We start from the raw sequence: 21,691 nt of genomic DNA, 5'->3' as shown, positions 1-21,691 counted from the left end.
AATAAAATATATAATTGTTCCCCATTCTGCTTAATAAAACCTTTTTTCATTCCTCATCTTTATATCACTTAATTTGACTTGCATGCATTTTGCCCATAATTTTCTTCATTGCACAGTATACCGGTGTGCAGTATTTACTATTAGATGTCCCCATAATGGCTGTTATTTTCCTTCTTTCACTATTGCCTGTGGATTTTACTTCAGCGCGCTTACTCTGACTTTCACCCGAAATCAGGAAAGGTTGGAATTAATTTCTGCTTACTTTCAATTTCTTTCCCTGGAATTCCTCCAGCGATCAATTATTTCAGCCCCTATTAATTTCAATAACGAGTACTCGGCTTTGGTCCGGACAATGTCTTGACCTCCTCTAGGTCTCAATTTCCTCGCCCCTTTTAAAGCCTCTTCTTTTCCTCGTACCACAGTTCTAGCTTCAGTTCTTAAATACAGCCACTATGGTTCATCCACAAAATTTTCTTTTCAAAATCCCCAAATGAAAAATAAATTTGCTGTCTCTTACCCAAGATTTTCTGTTGCCACCTGGATTCTTTCTGATTCCAGTGGAGTTCCTCCTGGCCCTGATAGCAGTTGGCTCTTCTCTCTCAATTCTGCGAGGTAAGACTAAAGCCTGGTGCTTCAGGATGATCAGTCGTCAATCCGCTTTACTCAGGGCCAGAAGAAACCGCCATGGAATCCCACTTCTGACACCAACTGTTATGGCAGTTTAATTCACTAAACAATCATCTTTGGCGTAAGAGACAGTCTGGAATCAAATGATCATTAAAAAGTAATTTATTGTCTTGCAAGAGGCCCAATTGCCACACAGAGGTAGACAGTACAGTCTGTGAAACAAGTGCGACCAGGAGGGAGGGGCAGGCCAGTCTTTATACTCTGTTATTGTTATCTTCCAAGGTTCTTTAAACTCCAGAGATGGATAAGACACTCCACCAGTGATCCTATTATACACTGAACTTTAGTTTAGCTTAACTTACAGTCTGCAAGTCCTAAATTGGACAGCCCTTTGACCTTAGGGGTCAGGGCTTCGGCCTTCAAAGCTCTCCGCCTCTTCTCCTGCTTCGCAGGCGTTTCACATCAATCATTATATCACATAGTCAGCAGCACACATAGAAGTCAATCCTGTGTATGTTAATGAAAATCAAAGTAAGTAATGAAAATCAAAAATCTCCCATTACACTTGTTACTTTGTCAGTTGTTGGACATGTAATGGTTACTTCTGGTTCTGGTATCCTTGTGGTTTTGTTCCTTGAGTACTTGATCGGTTCAATGTGTTACTTTATTAAAAACGCCTGCGTTTAGATCCTCACCTTTGCCTGCTTTCTCCTGCTCATTACAGCTTCATTTTTGGCAATTTTGGAAAGATTATTATTTTTAGTGTTTTAGTGTATTTATTTAGTGTAAAAACAACATTATATTCCAAACAACTACTGTCATCTGTCAAGCTACAAAACTGTATCAATTATGAATTTTATGAAAGGTCATAAAATGTTTGACGTGAATCTGAACAGACGTTAATGCTAAGAAATTGTTCACACCCCACATGCCAAACACTCTGTCAAATTTGCTCTATGTACAAACATTGTATTACAGTTATTATGACGTCACTGGGTATTACAAACAAATTAATTATTCCTAAACCAACTGTTAAATTACAGTAAGGGGTGGTAGAGCAAGATAAATATTATGGATTACATAGAACTCTGATAACTGTCCAGATCTGATTAGAAAACATGAAAAAGTGTGAGTGTAATTATAATTGGTATATTGGGCATTCTCTTTACATTTATCAAAACTAGTAGAACTAAACCTAGTGAAGTAGTTAATATTTCCAAAATGTCATGTAAAAACACACAGATTCAATTTGTTGACAAGCACTGTTAGGACTAAAACTGGTAGGACTAAAAAACAGTCCTGTTGATGTCAAAACAAAAAGGGGAAAAGAGATAAGGAGGGCAACTCAAGTGTTACAATGATGGCATCAAAGCCAATTTGAAACTATGCAACATCGACCCAAATTACCTTGAAGAGATGGTCATAGACAGGGCATGGCGAGCACAGTGCCATACTGCCATTCACTCCCTTGAGTCCAGCCGGATCACTGTTGCAGTAGACAAACAAAGGCGCCAAAAGCTCAATATGTTAAAAATATCAACATCTAGCCAGTTTATGTGGGACGCCTGTGGCCAACCATGTGCTTTGAGGATTTCCCTTAAAGTTTCCCCCAAAACAGACTTTAGTTGTGATTAATATATATGTAAGCAATAAGGTACGAGAGGCTGTGCTGTATCGTGAATAAGTAACGGCTGAAGGGCGTTGTTAGGCACGACGCGAAGCGGAGTGCCTGCAACCCCTTCAGCCGTTACTTATTCACGATACAGCACTTGCCTCGAGTACCTTATTGCTTTTATAAAACGGTTGCCACACAATACAAATATTAAAGCCGAAAAATATTTATCTATGCAACTTTCATGAAGTAAAATCACTAAAAGCATTCCTTCCGCTGGGAAAAATAGTCCCTGACCGTAAACAGCAACAGAAGTTACATACATTATTTCGCCAATAGGTGGCGGCAAAGACTGTTTTATGAATGAGTCCGTCGGTAGAGAAGACTTTTATATTGAAAAGACTCAAACTTGTTTTCACGGAGAAGGAAGACGCAACTGTGTCTGACGTTAACGTTATAGGCACGGGAAAACCCCTTAACGGTTAACTGTTAAAAGGACAAGATATCGCAGCGGACATTCAAACGGATTATTTTATTATGAACATAGGACTGACCTGAAGGAAAATGCAATGTCTAATGTGAATGCAGGTAACTTTACACTCGCTTTCTCGATCTCTCAAGAGTGTTGTGTAGTGATACATAGAACAGTTGGGTGAAGCGGTCATAGCCGTGTTTTATCGTGAATAAAGCACAGCTATTGACCAATCAGAATCAAGGATTGGAACTAACCGTTTTATAAATATATTTTTATTATTATTACAGAGTTTGTGAACTGAGTTTGTCACAAGCACATGAAAACTGGTCACCTCGATGTCTGTCAAAGTCTGGTACTATTTTGGAAGTTGAGATTCGCAGTATAACTGCTGGAATAGTGTTTGCCATTTTTTATGGGTAATTAAAAAAATGTCTTTACAGACATCAAGCTTACTTTGTTCAAACCCATTAATAAATGAAAATGGCCTTTTATTACTGCAGTCTGTGATGACACTTCAACAGAAACCAAAGTGTGGAATTTAACAAATGATCTTTTGACCTTGCCACAGTAATAGCTTGGACTCGAATGCTTTTAGCATGCTTGTACAATTCATATACAAACACACCTTCTCCCCCGTAGTTTTCAGTTTAACAACATATCAAAAGCAAAGAAGTCACACAACAATCCTGTGCAATCAAACGCATCAGCCAGCAATTATCAAGTAATTGAAGACTTTGATTAGCTTGTTCAGGTGATTCTCTTACTTTGAACGTTAGCTGACAAAATCCAGTACAAACGTTACTGTCGCTAGTCAAAGGCAGCTGTCACAGTTGCGAAGCGACAAGTACAGAAGTCTGTAGAAACCGCCCCATTTAACAACGCTGAGTCTGACTTTCGGAGCCTTCAAGGGATGCAGCCTTTGAATTGGGACACAGCTATTGTCATGCCAGAAAAAGGTCCCATCCCAAACTGTCACAAACCTTACAGCAAACAATTCTTTATAATGTCATTATATGCCATGACATAAGGATGTCTTCACTGGAATTACCGAATTAGCCACACCTGTAAATTAGAAGAGAGTTTAGTAAGACTAAAAGCCTTTTAGATAATACAAATATATATATATATATATATATATATATATATATATATATATATATATATAATAAATAAACCTAATGTAGGCCTACCTGAAACCCTAAACCATGTGGTTTAGACTGATGTTAAAATAACATTTGTGCTACAGTAAAACACTGCTGTTGTAAGACTGGAAAAACTGGAAGAACTGGAAGAGAGAGCTACTCTCTGAGAAGGAAATAAACATTTGAACTCATTTCACCAGAAAGTCTCACCTCCGAATCATTCTAACTACATTTCTTCTCCTCATCCCCTACTCATTCTCCCTTGCTGGAAACTCAGAAGCGAAGACCAGGAGACTTGGTTCTTTCTTCAGCAGGATTCTTTATTGAGAACACGAGCTGTTGTAGCTGCAGTCATCAAGTCTAACTAAGGGAACTTTACATGGTATCTAATAGGCATTCAGTTGGCTGTCCTTAAAGGTGCTGACATTCTTTGTAAGTGTTGACCTTAAACAGAGCCTTAGAGATGACCACTAAATCTAATCATCTAAAGACAATAGAGGCAATTACCACCGACTGATGCCCAATACAGTGTAGTTCACCTTAGTTTTCCATGTGATGTTATGTAAGGAAGTAGGATCAGCAGATCTTAAACATATTCTTACATTTGTAATCCTACACCCTCATGCTGAGATCACCAAAACTCACACAAGAATCTATATGTTTTAATGTTAATAATTATCATTGAGTATTATACATGTTTAGTATCATTTGAAATGTCTCAGTGCGACTGGTACAAAACAGTGTCTCATTCCCAAATAAGTAAAACAAAAGGTAATAAGGTTTTTAAGAGTTTAGAGATAACTGGCACACAAAGGAATTTGGTCTCTAGACAAATTGTCTCCTACCCCCAAAGGATGTAAACACTGAATGCAAATTACCATTGTTAGCAAATGTTTCCATGTGAAAAGCTATATAATGAAATGCAACTGGAGGCTCGGGGCCTTTTGTAACTCAAAGTTGGCCCATGGTGCTAAGAGTGACCAAAAATTACTTTGCTACGCGGAAAGACAGTAACACGCAGAGACCTTCCCCGCTGGTCGGATGCCTACTTTGGACCGATCGAGTGCGGGCTTACACTGTTCACTTTCAGAAGTTGTAGGGATGTTTTCTTGTCACAAAAATAATGTTAAACACGCATGTTATATAATTTTAAATACATTTTAAAGATAATTTAAGTTTATTTTACACACTTTAAGCATTATCGCATATCGAATATCGCATTATTTAATTAGTTATTGAATATCGCATTTTTCTTCAATATCGTGCAGCCCTAATAGATAGATAGATAGATAGACAAGATAAAGAAAAAAGAAAAGTAAAAAAAAAAGCTGAAACTAACCAACCTGATGGCAAATCTAGTTATATGCAAATACGATCACGATACATTACAGTCTCAGAACACAAGAGCTTTCTCCCTTGTCACACAGGTTTTTCCTGGTTTCTGCGATTCAGGCTCAGACATTAGCCTCAGGATAAACTCTCCATTAAACAAAGGTGCATGAAGTATTCAACATTCCACACTTAGTTTTTTCGGTTAATTAAGTGAATCATCTGTGTATTTATGGAGCTTATTGAAAGTATTTTTATGGATTTTTTTGTTTAAACATGTCATAGTGCACAAGTACCTGAATTGGGACACACATCTGTGATCACCAAAATGACATATCTAAAAGTTTTTTTTCCTCCTGTGAAATTAGCCCCAACTCCACTCACTCACGCCAGCTCAGAGATCCACTCGGTCATCATTACTGTAGTAAACGTTGCACACTGGCCAGTGGAAATACTGGTTTAATTCAGCCTTATATGTTTGAACCAGAAACTGATTCAGAAGAAGTGGAAGAGTAAACTATACAGGCTCATATACAAGTTGATGTATCATAATGGTAATGCGTTTTATGTATCGCTCTCTACAACATCAGACACATAGCCTAACGGTAATTAATATGATTAGCCTTTTGCCTGACTATGTTATCACACAGGTAATAATGTGTTGCTGATGTTACAAACCATGCTCTCATTCGCCATCTCAGAGTCAGACATCTGCCTTCTGAAAAGCAGTATCCTTAGAAACGCTTTGAACGTCAGTCGAGAAAGGCATAGTTCATCATAACATCGTAATATATATTATACTTGTGTACATACTTCAGCCGCTATATTGCTGAATGTACCCGAATTTTTCATATCAACAAAAAAATATACCAGGATGACCTGGCTTCTCTCGAGACTCCCCTACTAGTTCGCTTTTAATGATATGCTAAAGCCCGACCGCACGTTGACGTGACTGGTGACAAGGTAGTTTGTGACGTAAGAAACACCAGCGATTTCAAACCACGTTTTTGAGATTGACTTGTTTTGAGTTGTTTACTTAATTTTTAATTAGTCTTCCCATTAATGTGATTCAGGCCAATGAGAACGTGCACGAAAACAAGAGAAGGGATTTATCGCACAAACCAATGATATCTAATCATAACCGATCATATTAAATCAAAGCGCGATGAAGGCATTGCCTCCTCTCACGTGACTTTCCCCCATTCATTTTCAATAGAGTGGTGGAGGTATGACATAACTTTGTAAGGCAAAATGTGGAAGCGAGTTAGCATTTTAACACTTCCTGTTAATGCTAAGAAATTGTTCACACCCCACATGCCAAACACTGTCAAATTTGCTCTAATGTACAAACATTGTATTACAGTTAATATGACGTCACTGGGTATTACAAACAAATTAATTATTCCTAAACCAACTGTTAAATTACAGTAAGGGGTGGTAGAGCAAGATAAATATTATGGATTACATAGAACTCTGATAACTGTCCAGATCTGATTAGAAAACATGAAAAAGTGTGAGTGTAATTATAATTGGTATATTGGGCATTCTCTTTACATTTATCAAAACTAGTAGAACTAAACCTAGTGAAGTAGTTAATATTTCCAAAATGTCATGTAAAAACACACCGATTCAATTTGTTGACAAGCACTGTTAGGACTAAAACTGGTAGGACTAAAAAATAGTCCTGTTGATGTCAAAACAAAAAGGGGAAAAGAGATAAGGAGGGCAACTCAAGTGTTACAAGGATGGCATCAAAGCCAACAATGCAACATTGACCCAAATTACCTTGAAGAGATGGTCATAGACAGCACAGCACATGGCGAGCACAGTGCCATACTGCCATTCACTCCCTTGAGTCCAGCCGGATCACTGTTGCAGTAGACAAACAAAGGCGCCAAAAGCTCAATACTTTAAAAATATCAACATCTAGCCAGTTTATGTGGGACGCCTGTGGCCAACCATGTGCTTTGAGGATTTCCCTTAAAGTTTCCCCCAAAACAGACTTTAGTTATGATTAATATATATATATATATTTTTTAATTATTATTACAGAGTTTGTGAACTGAGTTTGTCACAAGCACATGAAAACTGGTCACCTCGATGTCTGTCAAAGTTTGGTACTATTTTGGAAGTTGAGATTCGCAGTATAACTGCTGGAATAGTGTTTGCCATTTTTTATGGGTAATAAAAAATAAAATAAAAGTATTTACAGTCATCAAGCTTACTTTGTTCAAACCCATTAATAAATGAAAATGGCCTTTTATTACTGCAGTCTGTGATGACACCTCAACAGAAACAAAAGTGTGGAATTTAACAAATGACCTTTTGACCTTGCCACAGTAATAGCTTGGACTCGAATGCTTTTAGCATGCTTGTACAATTCATATACAAACACACCTTCTCCCCCGTAGTTTTCAGTTTAACAACATATCAAAAGCAAAGAAGTCACACAACAATCTTGTGCAATCAAACGCATCTGCCAGCAATTATCAAGTAATTGAAGACTTTGATTAGCTTGATCAGGTGATTCTCTTACTTTGAACATTAGCTGACGAAATCCAGTACAAACGTTACTGTCGCTAGTCAAAGGCAGCTGTCACAGTTGCGAAGCGACAAGTACAGAAGTCTGTAGAAACCGCCCCATTTAACAACGCTGAGTCTGACTTTCGGAGCCTTCAAGGGATGCAGCCTTTGAATTGGGACACAGCTATTGTCATGCCAGAAAAAGGTCCCATCCCAAACTATCACAAACCTTACAGCAAACAATTCTTTATAATGTGTCAATATAGGTATAAAAACATGACATAAGGATGTCTTCACTGGAATTACTGGACTAGCCACACCTGTTAATTAGAAGAGAGTTTAGTAACACTAAAAGCCTTTATGATAGATAGACATATAGATAGATAGATAGATAGATAGATAGATAGATAGATAGATAGATAGATAGATAGATAGATAGATAGATAGATAGATAGATAGATAGATAGATAGATAGATAGAAAAAAGGAAAGTAAAAAAAAAGGCTGAAACTAACCAACCTGATGGCAAATCTAGTTATATGCAAATACGATCACGATACATTACAGTCTCAGAACACAAGAGCTTTCTCCCTTGTCACACAGGTTTTTCCTGGTTTCTGCGATTCAGGCTCAGACATTAGCCTCAGGATAAACTCTCCATTAAACAAAGGTGCATGAAGTATTCAACATTCCACTTAGTTTTTTCAGTTAATTAAGTGAATCATCTGTGTATTTATGGTGCTTATTTAAAGTATTTTTTCTTTTTGGAATTTTTTGTTTAAACATGTCATAGTGCATAAGTACCCGAATTGGGACACACCTTTAAAGGGATACTCCACCGTTTTTTCATATTATGTTATTCCCTTAACTAAGACGAGTTGATACATACCTCTCTCGTCTCAGTGCGTGCACTCAATCGCTCTGGCGCGCGGCGACACTTTGATAGCACTTAGCTTAGCCCAGTTCATTCATTAGGAGCCAAACAGAGATGAAGCTAGAAGCGACCAAACACCTCCACGTTTTCCCTATTTAAATACAGTTACACGAGTAGTTACACGACCAAGTATGGTGACACAAAATAAAACGTGGCGCTTTTCTAAGCGGGTAAAAAGGATAACTATAATGTATGGCGGATTAGCACTTGGGAGCACTTCGACTCGGCGCAGTAAAAAGTCACTCCTGAAAAATCCTCTCCCTCTCACTTCTGTCATTAGAACCAACGTGACTTTTTACTGCGCAGAGTCGAAGTGCTTCCAAGTGCTATTCCGCCATACATTATAGTTATCCTTTTTACCCGCTTAGAAAAGCGCCACGTTTTATTTTGTGTCACCATACTTGGTCGTGTAACTACTCGTGTAACTGTATTTAAATAGGCAAAACGTGGAGGTGTCATCTCTGTTTGGTTCCTAATGAATGAACTAGGCTAAGCAAAGTGTCGCCGCGCGCCAGAGCGATTGAGTGCACGCACTAAGACGAGAGAGGTATGTATCAACTCGTCTTAGTTAAGGGAATAACATAGTTTAAAGGTAGAATATGTAAGAATTTTGCATTAAAATATCCCAAAATCTCAAGGCCGTGTTATATATTTTGTTAAGTTGATTACTTACAATATCTCAAATGTTTCCAACTATTTTTAAATCGTGAGAAAATTGCGATTTTAACCAAGGAAACGGGGCGTTAGAGCAGGGGAGATCTGGGAGTCGCCAGTCAATTGCGTCATATCCGCGTTTCCCTTGGTTTCCGCTGCGTGGAGTCCTGGACAAAATGTGGAAGTTGTAGTTGTAGCGTCTATCAAGCAACGTTAGCTTGTTTCGTGCAGCTGGTTCTGTCGACAAAGCATGCTTAATTCTATATTTTCCAAATGTAGCATTCGGTAATAGTTATGTTTATGTAAGGAAAGTATTATTGCTTTAGATTTGTGTTTTTTACGTTAGTTTATTGACATTGTTTAGCTGGTGTTTATGGCAATGTAAATAAATATAGCATGTGTTATACATAAAGATTAATCATTATGTGTGAGTACAACTACAATATACATGTGGGTACAATGTACAAATGATGTGGGTATGTTCGAATGTACTTTTACAATTGTTTAGAACACGTAAAACTGCGCAGCGTTATCACAACAATGAATTCGACATACAGTAACATCTATGATAACCAATATAGTATTAAACCTTACTTTTCTTGCGGTTAATTCATTTTAATGAAATAAAAGTGTGATGAGGTTCAAGAGTCATGAAGGAAGAAGACAGGGATCGGCGTGACTGGGACTTTATTAAAATAAAACAAAACAAACAAAAGTCGCGCACAACGCGCATTCACCGTGGCAACCGCAACGGCACAAAACAGTTAAAAAATTTGAGCTCGGATCCACCGGTTTTCTTTCTCTGCGTCCAATTTTCTCGCCAGTCTCTCTCTCGTTCCAGCGCGGCTTATAAGCGGTCTCTCCACGCCAATAATACTGCAATAAGACACAGGTGTTCGTCATTTGCACTTGACCTACTTGCTCGTCTCGTTTCTCTCTCTCCCGTTACAGACCGCGCTGAGCCACGCCCCCCTCGCCACAAAAAGCATGTCATTAAACGCAACATTTATAAAAATAGAACTTTACCTCATCCATGAACATGATTTTTCGATTCCCGTCTGACTGATTTACATCCACGGTGGAATTTAAAACGACAGTTCCCATCATTCCATGCTCCACATCGTCATCAAGCTACGCCGTTGTTGTTGTTTGGAATGTAGCGCCCTCTAGCGGCAAAAAATCGTGCATATTGTACCTTTAATATGAAAAAACGGTGGAGTATCCCTTTAAAAGTGTACTATGTAAGCAATAAGGTACAAAAGGCTGTGCTGTAAGTCATGGCTGATGGGCCTGCAACTCCTTCAGGTGTGACTTATTCTCGATACAGCACTTGCCTCGAGTACCTTATTGCTTTTATAAAACGGTTACCACACAATACAAATATTAAAGCCAAAATATATATCAAATATGTATCAATGCAACTTTCATGAAGTAAAATCACTAAAAACCTTTATTTACGCTGGAAAAATTAGATAGATGTTAGATAGCAGTAAAGACTGTCTTTATGAGTGAGTCGTCAGTAGAGAAGACATTCATTATTGAAAGGACTGAAACTTGCTGTGAACACGGAGAAGCAAGAAGCAACTGCCATGACATCGGGTCACGGGAAAACCCGTTAACTGTTAAAAGGAAAAGATATCGCAGCGGACATTCAAATGAATTTTTTATTATGAATATAGGACTGACCTGAAGAAAAATGCTTTATCTACTGTAAATGCAGGTACACTCGCTTACTCAGTCTTTTACAATACTCTACTTCTATAAGCTTCAATGAACAATATCAATTAGAAAAAACATATGTTTACGTTGTTGCTAAGAGTGGTTGCTAGGGGTGTTGCGTAGTGATACATAGAACAGTCGGGTGAAGTTTGGTTTTAGTTAGTTATTTGATGCTATAAAAACAGGGGATACGTATTAAATACAGTGGTTAATTAACCTTTTTTCTACTGGTCTTTGTTTAAAAAAGGTTATAAAAATGTCCAATAATTATCAATACCAAATGATATGAAACATTATATCATGATACATTTTTTAGCTGTATCGCCCAGCCATATGCAAATGTATGAAAAGAAGAGTAAATGCAGCTGATTACACATATTTAGGGCATGAGGTCGTTTAGCATATTCAGCAACATTACTTCAGCCCCAGGTATGTGACAGCAACACTGTCAACTCAAGAAGTTTAACAAGTGCAAACATAATCCATTCACCAATAGGTAAGATAACCAGCTTCCTCAACGAGACCACTGTTATTTTCAAAATCAAAGACACATGATATTTGTTACTTAAAATTTTCCTTAATGTTTATTTAAAAAAAAAAAAAAAAAAGTAAACATATTGACAATCAGACCTTCCAGGAAAATAATAGTCACACCTCTGCTGAGTAATAATTACTAGGTCTAAAATTTCAGCCCTTCCCCTTTGTATGATTTGCTGGCTTTGGCTTCCTGCCACACTGTTCTGGTATGTTAACCAGAGAGACTGTTTTATACCTCACTGACACAGGTCTCCTCTCCTGGCAGGTTATAATTTTAAAGAAATGAACATGGCATTTAACAATCAGAGGATTTTGAAAATTATCTCCTTTCTTTCTGTGAGTACAGCCTTGACCGTCCTCTTGATGAACCGTCCAGAACAAAGGACAAATTGTTCAAATAAAGAAGAGCCGGTCTTGAATCACTTACTAAAGCAGGATGTTGGAGAACTACAGGCTTGTTCTGCTATTATCCAAGGAGACATGGACAGAGTGGACAAGGACAATTTCAGGAAACTAATGACCTCGAAAAAGAAAACATCCCTGCTATCAGAGTCATTTTATCTCAACGAAACCAAGGATTGTCCATCCTACATCCGAGACAGAGGGTTTCTGACGCTTTCTCTCAGTAAAGAGGAGAGAGATTTCCCCATTGCTTACTCCATTGTGATCCATGAGAAGATTGAGATGTTTGAAAGGCTCTTAAGAGCCATTTACACTCCTGACAATGTGTACTGTGTTCATGTGGACCAGAGGTCTCCTGAGATCTTTAAAGAAGCAGTTAGGGCCATTGCGTCCTGTCTGACCAACGTGTTTGTGGCCAGCAAACTGGAGAATGTGATCTACGCCTCCTGGTCTCGAGTTCAAGCGGACGTCAACTGCATGCAGGATCTGCTCAAGTCACCCGTCCAGTGGAGGTATCTGCTCAACACCTGTGGCACTGATTTCCCCATTAAAACCAATGCCGAAATGGTTCAGATCCTAAAACAACTGAACGGAAAGAACAGTATGGAGTCTGAGACTGTAGAGTCTAAAAATGGGCGCTGGCAGTATCATCACGATGTTACGAACGGTGTGATTCGGACCGATGTTAGAAAGTCACCCCCGCCAATACAGAGCCCTATGTTCTCAGGAAATGCTTACTTTGTGGTTTCAAGAGAGTTTGTGGATCACATCATTAAAAGCAAAGAGATTCAAGATTTCATGGAATGGGAGAAAGACACATACAGTCCAGATGAGCACATGTGGGCTACGTTACAGCGGATGCCTTCAGTACCAGGATCAAACCCTCCAAACATAAAGTACGAGCAATCGGACATGAACTCAATTGCTCGTCTAGTGAAGTGGAGCTACCATGAAGGAGATCTAAGGAGTGGGGCTCCTTACCCACCATGTACTGGGATGCACAGACGGGCAGTGTGTATTTATGGAGCTGGGGACTTGAAATGGATTGTGAGGCAACACCATCTTTTGGCAAACAAGTTTGATCCAGAAGTAGATGATGTGGCGATCAAATGTATGGAGGCTTTTTTAAGGTACAAAGCTATTTATGGTCGATCATTACTAACAGTTCATAAATCTGATATTATTTTATGATGGTTTTAAAAACATCATAAAAATGACTTTTAAAATGTTTGTAAATATTGGGGAAATGGATGTTGATATGTAATTGTTTAATACAACACGTTCTATGCTGGTCATATTACAATGCAAACTATCAAATAAAATGTACATTTAATAAATTATTTGACTTCAATAAATAATTTGTACTTTTTTTCTACATACGTTTTCTTTGTGTTACACATAATATTTCATATAAACCAAGATATGATTATAATGAATTTAAATAAGAAAAATAAAAATTAATTAACAGAGTACAAAAATAAAAGGTCTCACAAGAAAAGGTAAAGGCTGGGTCGATGAGCTTGCCATTTTTGAGCTTTTGTCGGCTTTTTCATTGTGTTACAATAATGAACATGCAGGGATTACTTAAATAAAATGCATTCTAGAGATATTCCATAGATGATAAATGGCAAAGATAATCATATCCATCTCTCTTCCAAAGCTGTGACCTAGGCCTACACTTTTTTTGCTGTGACTTCACACATATGCATCTATGCAGCGGTTTAAGCAAGTCATTTAAGCAAGGAAATTCTTCTGTCTGTTCTTACGTTGACTGCTCTTCTTGTTGTCACACTTTGACCACACATCCTGTGTTTGCTTCATTTTATTTTTCTTATCATATCTTCAATGTCAAGATTAATTTGCATAGAATAAACAGAAGTTAATTTGCAAAAACAGATAAACGCCACATTTTAAGCAAATAAACACATTTTGTCACAAAAGCCAGTTTTGCCCACTGTCAAGGCATCGGGAGTTCACGTTTTACAGCAGAAACCGACAAGCAGCCTTGTTTGTGAACACAACACAATCATGTCTTACAAAACGCCTCTGAATATCCGTAATGAATATAAACTAATGTTAGTTATACTGTAACAAATCCTGAAACAAGGAAACAAGCAGCAGGAAAATTCCCCAGAACCAAGAACATGCAAAATGTTTGATAAAATCGCTTCCTATTCAGACTACAGAATAACTAATTTGACTATACATGAATGAGCAACGAACTGAAAAAATTAAGTTCCACTTGTTATTATAGCAGGTTTACATACTGTCTGGATAATTATACACTCTTAGAAGAAGTTAATGTAGCACTCGAGGTCACACACTTTGTATTAGGGCTGCACAATTAATCAAAATAACATTGCATAAATATCTTCTTTTTTTTTTTTTTTTTTTTGAGTGTTTGTAGTTTGAATCGAGTCCTCGTCCAACGCACAATGGGTTGTGGGCAACATTAGCCGTTGAGTGTGCCGGAAAAAGAAGACCATCCAGGTGTCTTTGGAATACTCATTTCAACATACTAGGATTTGGGTCACGCGAATTTCCAAAAGGAAACACAATGCATTAAGAGCCGGGGGGTGAAAACTTTTTGGTTACGGTTAATTTTAATTAATTTGGTTTCTGGGAAACATGCAAGTATGTTCTGTTGCTTCTGAAGGGCAGTACTTAATGTATATTTTTTATATATTTAAACAAAATAAGAAAAAATTGGACATCTTTATTCTGTTCAAAAGTTTCCACACTGTTCATTCACTGTTTCCACACCCAATTCTGTCATTAATTACTCACACTCATGTCGTTCCAAACCGGTAAGACCTTTGTTTATCTTTGAACACAATGGAGATATTTTTGATGAAATCTGAGAGCTCTCTGATCCCCCATAGACTACAATGTTATTACCACTTTTAAGGCCCAGAAAGGAAGTAAAGACATCGTTAAAATAGTCCATGTGACTCCAGAGGTTCAACCTTTATGAAAATAAAAAGTAAAATAAATAAGGACTATATTCAACAATTTCTTCTCTTCCATGTCAGTCTCCTACGCTGTTCACGTTGTAATCACAGTGCAACACCTTCCAAGTTCTGTCAGAATGGCGGCTCAGAAATGGCCGGCTCCTGCGTCAGCATCACACGCATGACATGGAAGAGAAGAAATTGTTGAAAGTCATTATTTTTGTTCGTTTGTTTTTTTGCGCACAAAATGGTATCATTTTGGTTTACAAGACATTGATTATGTCCAAAGTGTAGTTGAAGTTGATCTAAAAGTGAACTAAAATGATTGCCGTTATAGGGGATATGTTTTGGCGCCAAGGTAACAAATTAGATACATTTGTTAAGTTAATGTAAAAATGGCATGGAAAGCTAAATGTGCAAAATACTTGTGCAAGATTGTAATAGCATAAAAGTTCATTTAATTACTTGTGTGAGGGCTCACGACTGTCAGTACAGCACCATGCACACCTGGCCTAAGATGTAGCTCATATGGCCATGGCTAGTAGGGCTGTGCTCGAAATATATCAACAATGTATCGATTCGTCACACATATGAATATCAATACAGCTGCTTATATCAATTCCACTGCTCGAGCACAGACAGTGTTTAAAAGAAATTGAAAAGCGTCAAGGTTTCTGAAACTAATGAACATATAAATAATAGGGCTGTGCAATTTATTGGATAGTTTCGATTTCGCCTTCCAACGATCATGAAAAACGATAGTCAAGAGCAAGACAAGGCAAGGCAAGATTATGTATATAGCACATTTCATACACAATGGCAATTCAAAGTGCTTTACATAGAATAAATTAAAAGAATAAAAAGAAATAAGAATAATTAAAACAGTTTAGAAAAATAAAATAAAATACAGTACAGTACAAACAGTCGGACGAACAGCGGCACAGTGCTCATTCAGTAAATGCATAGCTAAACAGAAGTGTTTTGAGTCTGGATTTGAATGTGACCACTGTAGGAGCACATCTGATCTCCTCTGGAAGCTGGTTCCAGCTGTGGCTGGCATAATAGCTAAAAGCCGACTCGCCATGTTTAGAGTGAACCCTTGGTATTTCTAGCTGATATGATCCTAATGATCTGAGTGATCTGTTATATTCAGTGAGCATATCTGCAATGTTTTGAGGTCCTAGGCCATTGAATGATTTATATACCATACTTTAAAATCAATCCTAAATCTAACTGGGAGCCAGTGTAAAGACCTGAGGACTGGTGTGATATGTTCATATTTTCTGGTTCTGCTCAGAATCCTGGCAGCAGCGTTCTGTATGAGCTGCAACTGTCTTATGGTCTTTTTGGGAAGGCCAGTGAGGAGTCCATTACAATAATCCACCCTGCTGGTGATTAAAGCATGCACAAGTTTCTCTAAGTCTTGTCTGGAAACAAAGCATCTAATTCTTGCAATATTTTTCAGATGATAGTATGCTGATTTAGTAATTGCTTTGACATGACTACTGAAACTAAGGTCTGACTCTAGTGTCACACCAAGATTCCTGACTTGATTTTTAGTTGTTTGACCCCTCGAGTGAAGCGTTCACCTTGAGATAAAACGATTATCGTGCACAATTCTGTTCCTTTAAAGGGGTCATGAACTGCATTTTTAAAACATTTTATAATGTTCTCTGAGGTCCACTTATAAAACAAAAAACAAAACAAAAAACATAATTTAGAAGTAATAATATTTTCTATCCTGTTTTTGTCCCTCTCTTTGAAACTCTGTTTTGAGGCATTAGCGACTTGGAAGTAAACACCCACTGCTATGATTGGGTAACAGTTTTACACATTAAAATATTTTCAACATCCCCGCATTACACGTGTGGACGAACATCTTTATTTATATTTATTCCCTATGTATTTGTGAGGTACTTCTTACATTATATTAGTGTTTAAAGACCCCCTGAGGTGAAAATCAAGTTTTTAATGTTGTTCATATGTCTATGTGGAGATTTTAATATGCGTTATGATAAACCATGAGCAAATTCATAAGCAACACCATTGCTGATATTTTCTCCTTTAAACTGCAGTGAAAAAAAGACAGTCTCAAAAACGCAGTTTAAAAATCCCTGATGTTACGTCAACATGCGTTTGAACTTAAGCATATAACTGCAAAACAGGGGAGTCTCAAGAGAAGCCAGGTTATCCCGGTATATTTTTCTGTTGATAGGAAACATTGGGTACATTTAATTTTATAGCTTGTGAATTATGTATATGATGTATATTACGATGTTATGATGAACTATATGCTTTTCTCCACGGCCATTCTAAGTTGTTCAAAGCGTTTCTAAGGATACTGATTTTCAGAAGGCAGATCCCATATGGAAAAGGTTTGCTAAAAACTCCCGTGATTCTTATATGTTCCAACAGAATATTGTAAGGGACATATATGCTGCAAAAACCACATATATAAATTGTATAATATTAGTATATTTTTAATCATATTATGTCATATATGTCCTACATACAACTGAAGCATAGAGATTCCATATAGATTTTCATGATGTAAAAACATAGGAAAATAATGCTAATTTAATATGAATGTCCAGCATGGACGTGTATAAAACACAGTGCAGTTTACCAATCAGTGTAAGGCTTTACTTCACTCATGCTTGTTCTTATCTTGTCCTAGGTTGAGCCCTACGCCTGTAGTCAATCGTGGTTACTGTATATACTGTATAATCAGCCTTAGATGAAACACAACATTTAAACTACACACACAAGCACACATTTATTAGAGTGTGTTCTACAAGATACAGTTGCATATTTCACATATAAATAGTTTTCATTTTAAATCCTGCATCACCTGTTTTCATTTTCATTTGTGACAATTTCTCTAAACTTTATCACAGTTCTACTATGGTATACAACATGCAGTTCTATTCTTAACCTACAAACATAAAACTTTCCTAAATGTCGAAGTGATTCTTATGGGTAAAATAAATAAATTCTAAAAAGTCACAAAAAAAAAAAAATCAGTGGCTTAGTAAATATCACAGAAATAATTAACTTTATTCACTTACAGTAATAAAATCTCTGAATATCATTTACTTGATAGTTTGAGTTGAACATACCGAAATAATTGACTAAAACTCCAACAATTAATTTTGTCTGAAATTTACAGTTAATAAAAAGAAGTTTTTCACTAAAATAATTTAGTATTTGACTAACCAATTATTTATTTAAAATACACTGAGCTAATATATTTGTGAAATTTCCATCACCATATTTGAGAATGGATAATTAAACTGATCTGTTTCAAGAACCACAAATATTACTTAAATAAAATCAATATTATTAATATTTAACACGCATAAGAAATTGATTAAGTTTACTCAATTAAAACAATGCACCCCTCCCCCACCCTCTGACGTGACGACGACAGCTCAACGGTTGAGTGAGCGCGCGCTGTATGAACTCTCTCCAGTCCAGAACAGTTCTCCTCTTCTCTTCTCAGCGTCGCAGAATTGGTGCATTTCCTCTGTGAAATCCAGGTGTGTGTATGTTTTATTTTATCTGTATAATCATTAATGTGCTTCAAATCATTTTATTTAATGCGAAAGAACATACAGAGACACAATGTTACTCACGAGTTAAACGAGTGTCGACTCGCGCCTGTCTTTTCGCGTGATTGTAACGCCTTGCATAAAAAAACACACAACTATATTCCTAAAGATAATGAATATAACTAATTTGGATGATAAACTGTCCTCAGAACTGTGCACTGTGGCTGCGTTCGAAACCGCATACTTCCCTACTATTTAGTATGGGAAAAAGAGTAGGCGAGCGAAAAAGTATGTACGAATCCAAAAGAGTAGGCGAGAATTACCTGGGTGACGTATTAATTATCGCGAGATTCGGACTTAAGTGCGTTCGAATATGCCTACTTTCCTACTATATAGTAGGCGAAAACAGTACGTGAAGGAAGCAGTACGTTCGAAACATCAGTATTCATAAAAGAGAAGGCGAGAAGTTCCCGGATGGCTTACTGCTTCCACACAGATTTTTGAGTGCTGATCCGTGGATACTCTTCTATCCCAGGAGGCCACGCGAGAGGATACGTCATTATCAAACATCGCGGAGATCAGCGACGCGGGTGCTTTCAAATGTGAGTAAACACGGTTCCTTGCGTTAAAATTGCATGTGTTGAACTACTGTAGAGTAAACTGTTGAATTGTTGAAGGTGTAAAGTTGTGATTTTGCTGTAAAAACACGTTTTATTATGTATAACGTTAGCTAACAGAGGAGCTCCAGTAAGGACACGTAAGTTACGTCTCTAAAGTGGATTTACGTAAACCATATATATCTTAAAGACGCTTATTTTAAATGTCTATTTACATCTGACAGGAAAATCTTCAGTAAATATTGCAGAAGAGCACATCACAACATGAAATAGACATCTGAGTGATGAATGTGTGCTAGAACAAATCTATAAAGTAACTAAACATAAGTTATCTATTTTACTTGTCCATTACTGTTGATAAATTGAGGAACATTTATGTTGGATAAAAAGTTAAAACAACCTCAACATGTAAATGTAGTGTTGCTCATAAATCACAGAGGTAATGTGAATAATTCAAAGGCTTTGAGTGAGTATACTACAGAAATAAATAACAACAACTATTTAAAAATTAAGTTGTAGTTTATTTTAATTATTGTAATTTCAAACAGAGCTATTACAGCACTTTTCTGATTCTTGATTTCTGTGCATTTGCTGCACAGCTTTTGTGGTGGAGCAGGACCTGCAAGGAAAGATGATGGCGGCATTTGTGGAAAAAAACACACGTTTTTGTCTTCTAAATAATTTTGTAGGATCTGAAATGTCAGCAGGCTGGTGTGAGCACTGAGGATGAGGAGCCCAGAGCTGAATCCTGGAGATGGTGCCATGGATGAGTCCCTCCATCACTCCACCTGCCCTTATGAGACCCTCCATCACTCCACCTGTCCTTACGAGACCCTCCATCACTCCACCTGCCCTTATTGCCTCAGATTGTGAAGCACAACACATCACGCAACAACCTCAGGCACGAAGGCACGGCTCACCTCTGGCGGTCAGCTGATTCATCAGAATAAAGCCTCAGAATGGGAACCGCTGTGTTGAGATGGCAGAAGGATGTGGGGTTCAGCGCCTGTAGTCTACATACATGATTGTAGTTTGAATAAAGCTTTGTTTCATGTGTTGACTTGTATATGCATTTGTTTATTGTGTGATGGTGACTTTGATTCATTCTTTTACTAATTTATTAATATTTCTCATTGTTGTCAGTAAATAAAATATAAATATTTAATGAATGCTTTATTTATTGTTTGAATGAAAATGTAGATATGTTCACTATACACATCTAGAGTGTATTCATGCATAGCTATGTCATATGACACATTACATTTTGTTTGTTTTATTGAATTATTTTCAGTAAAAATTTATATAATTAAGTATTGGTCAGCATTTATTATTGTATGTTTTGGGGTGGGATAGCAATGCATTTCATTCTGGGGTAATATTAATTTTTAACATTAATGATACTTACATTTTTCGAGTATAAAATCAACAGTTTTCTCCAAAGGCGAATCTTCGCACAGCTGCCCTTTGTGCAGACATTACAAACGCTGAGGAAAACCATTCTAGGTAGGGCTGTTGAGTTACTGATGTTATGAGGTGTATATATATATATATATATATATATATAGGCCTATATATATATATATACACACACACATATATCAATCATGGATTTGCATACATAATATGAGATTTTATACACAGGAAAAAAGAACCTACAAGGTTGAATATCGTAATATATATTTTCTTAAATAATTAGTTATAATACACTTAAAAAATTCATTTTTTGTTATTTATAGGCCTAGGCCTGAGGGATGAAACGAGAGTTAAATTCATCGAGAAAAAGAGGAAAACATAAAGCAGAAAGCCACTTTTGCTTGTGGCTGAAAATGTTTGGATATAAAATAAAGAAATTAACAACATATTCAAGAGATGATAATTTTGGGATTTTGTAATAAAAATAAATAATATCGTGAAGGATAAAACGGTGGGTCACATTAGTTGGGTTAAATATAATAACTTAAATCAACCCTAAATGTATTCACAACATAAATGGGCAGCAGTTTCTTCAAAAAGACCACAAAATGAGCAAGTTTAATCAATATCAAGATATTTACAGATAGATTAATTAAACGTGTCGTTCAAATTTTTCAAGTTGTGGCTCTTGTGGTAACGCGTCGTAGGTCACATGATAACGTCAACATGGCAGATGTCCGGTTCGCATTCATACTCAACGAGATCTGGCTATAAAGTACCTACTCTTTTAGCGCTCGTTAAGTAAGTACTTATTGAAATTAAGTACCTACTCATTGAGTATGCGGTTTCGAACGCAGCCTGTGTGTTTATTGGCAGGTGATTGAGTCATTCGCGTCGCAGCATCTCTCGGCCGTGAGTGACGCAGGACGGCGGTGTAAAGTTAGAGGTTCCCCCGCAGAGGCGAGCCCATCTCCGGCATAGGAACCAGCGCTGATCCGGTGGATACTGGATAACAGACCGGTTGATTACACTTGAATGTTTAGGCCTAAATGTTTAATTTTTACTTAGAAAATGTTTCTTACATTAGTTTAAATGTAGGCAATATTGTATATGTGTTAAAAATAGTATAAAATATGCTGTATTGCTGTAGGCTACTCATTGACAATAAAGGCCTATGTCATGTAGTTATACCGGTGGTTGTATGGA

The 21,691-nt window shown here is 37.1% G+C and overlaps 1 protein-coding gene and 2 long non-coding RNA genes across 3 annotated transcripts; all 3 read left to right on the top strand.

The window, feature by feature from the left end:
* Positions 1-11,737: 11,737 nt before the first annotated feature.
* On the top strand, positions 11,738-13,328 carry LOC309490662 (beta-1,3-galactosyl-O-glycosyl-glycoprotein beta-1,6-N-acetylglucosaminyltransferase 3-like). Its single transcript, XM_082159854.1, has one exon. The coding sequence runs from the start codon at positions 11,834-11,836 to the stop codon at positions 13,142-13,144; it is 1,311 nt and encodes a 436-aa protein (XP_082015980.1). The 5' UTR covers positions 11,738-11,833; the 3' UTR covers positions 13,145-13,328.
* A 4,665-nt stretch (positions 13,329-17,993) lies between these two features.
* Positions 17,994-21,673, top strand: LOC309490148. Its single transcript, XR_014202604.1, has 2 exons — positions 17,994-18,443; positions 21,362-21,673. It is a non-coding gene; the product is annotated as an uncharacterized lncRNA (long non-coding RNA).
* Positions 18,671-20,130, top strand: LOC309490033. The gene is made up of 2 exons (XR_014202582.1): positions 18,671-19,057; positions 19,762-20,130. It is a non-coding gene; the product is annotated as an uncharacterized lncRNA (long non-coding RNA).
* Positions 21,674-21,691: the final 18 nt, after the last annotated feature.

This window comes from Leuciscus leuciscus (assembly GCF_965113295.1).
Source record: "Leuciscus leuciscus genome assembly, chromosome: 25".
Classification (NCBI taxonomy): domain Eukaryota; kingdom Metazoa; phylum Chordata; class Actinopteri; order Cypriniformes; family Leuciscidae; genus Leuciscus; species Leuciscus leuciscus.
This window is presented reverse-complemented; position numbering and strand designations above follow the sequence as displayed.

Coding starts and splice junctions, on each gene's coding strand:
- LOC309490662 (XM_082159854.1), top strand. CDS start 11,834: ATGAACATGGCATTTAACAATCAGAGGATTTTGAAAATTATCTCCTTT.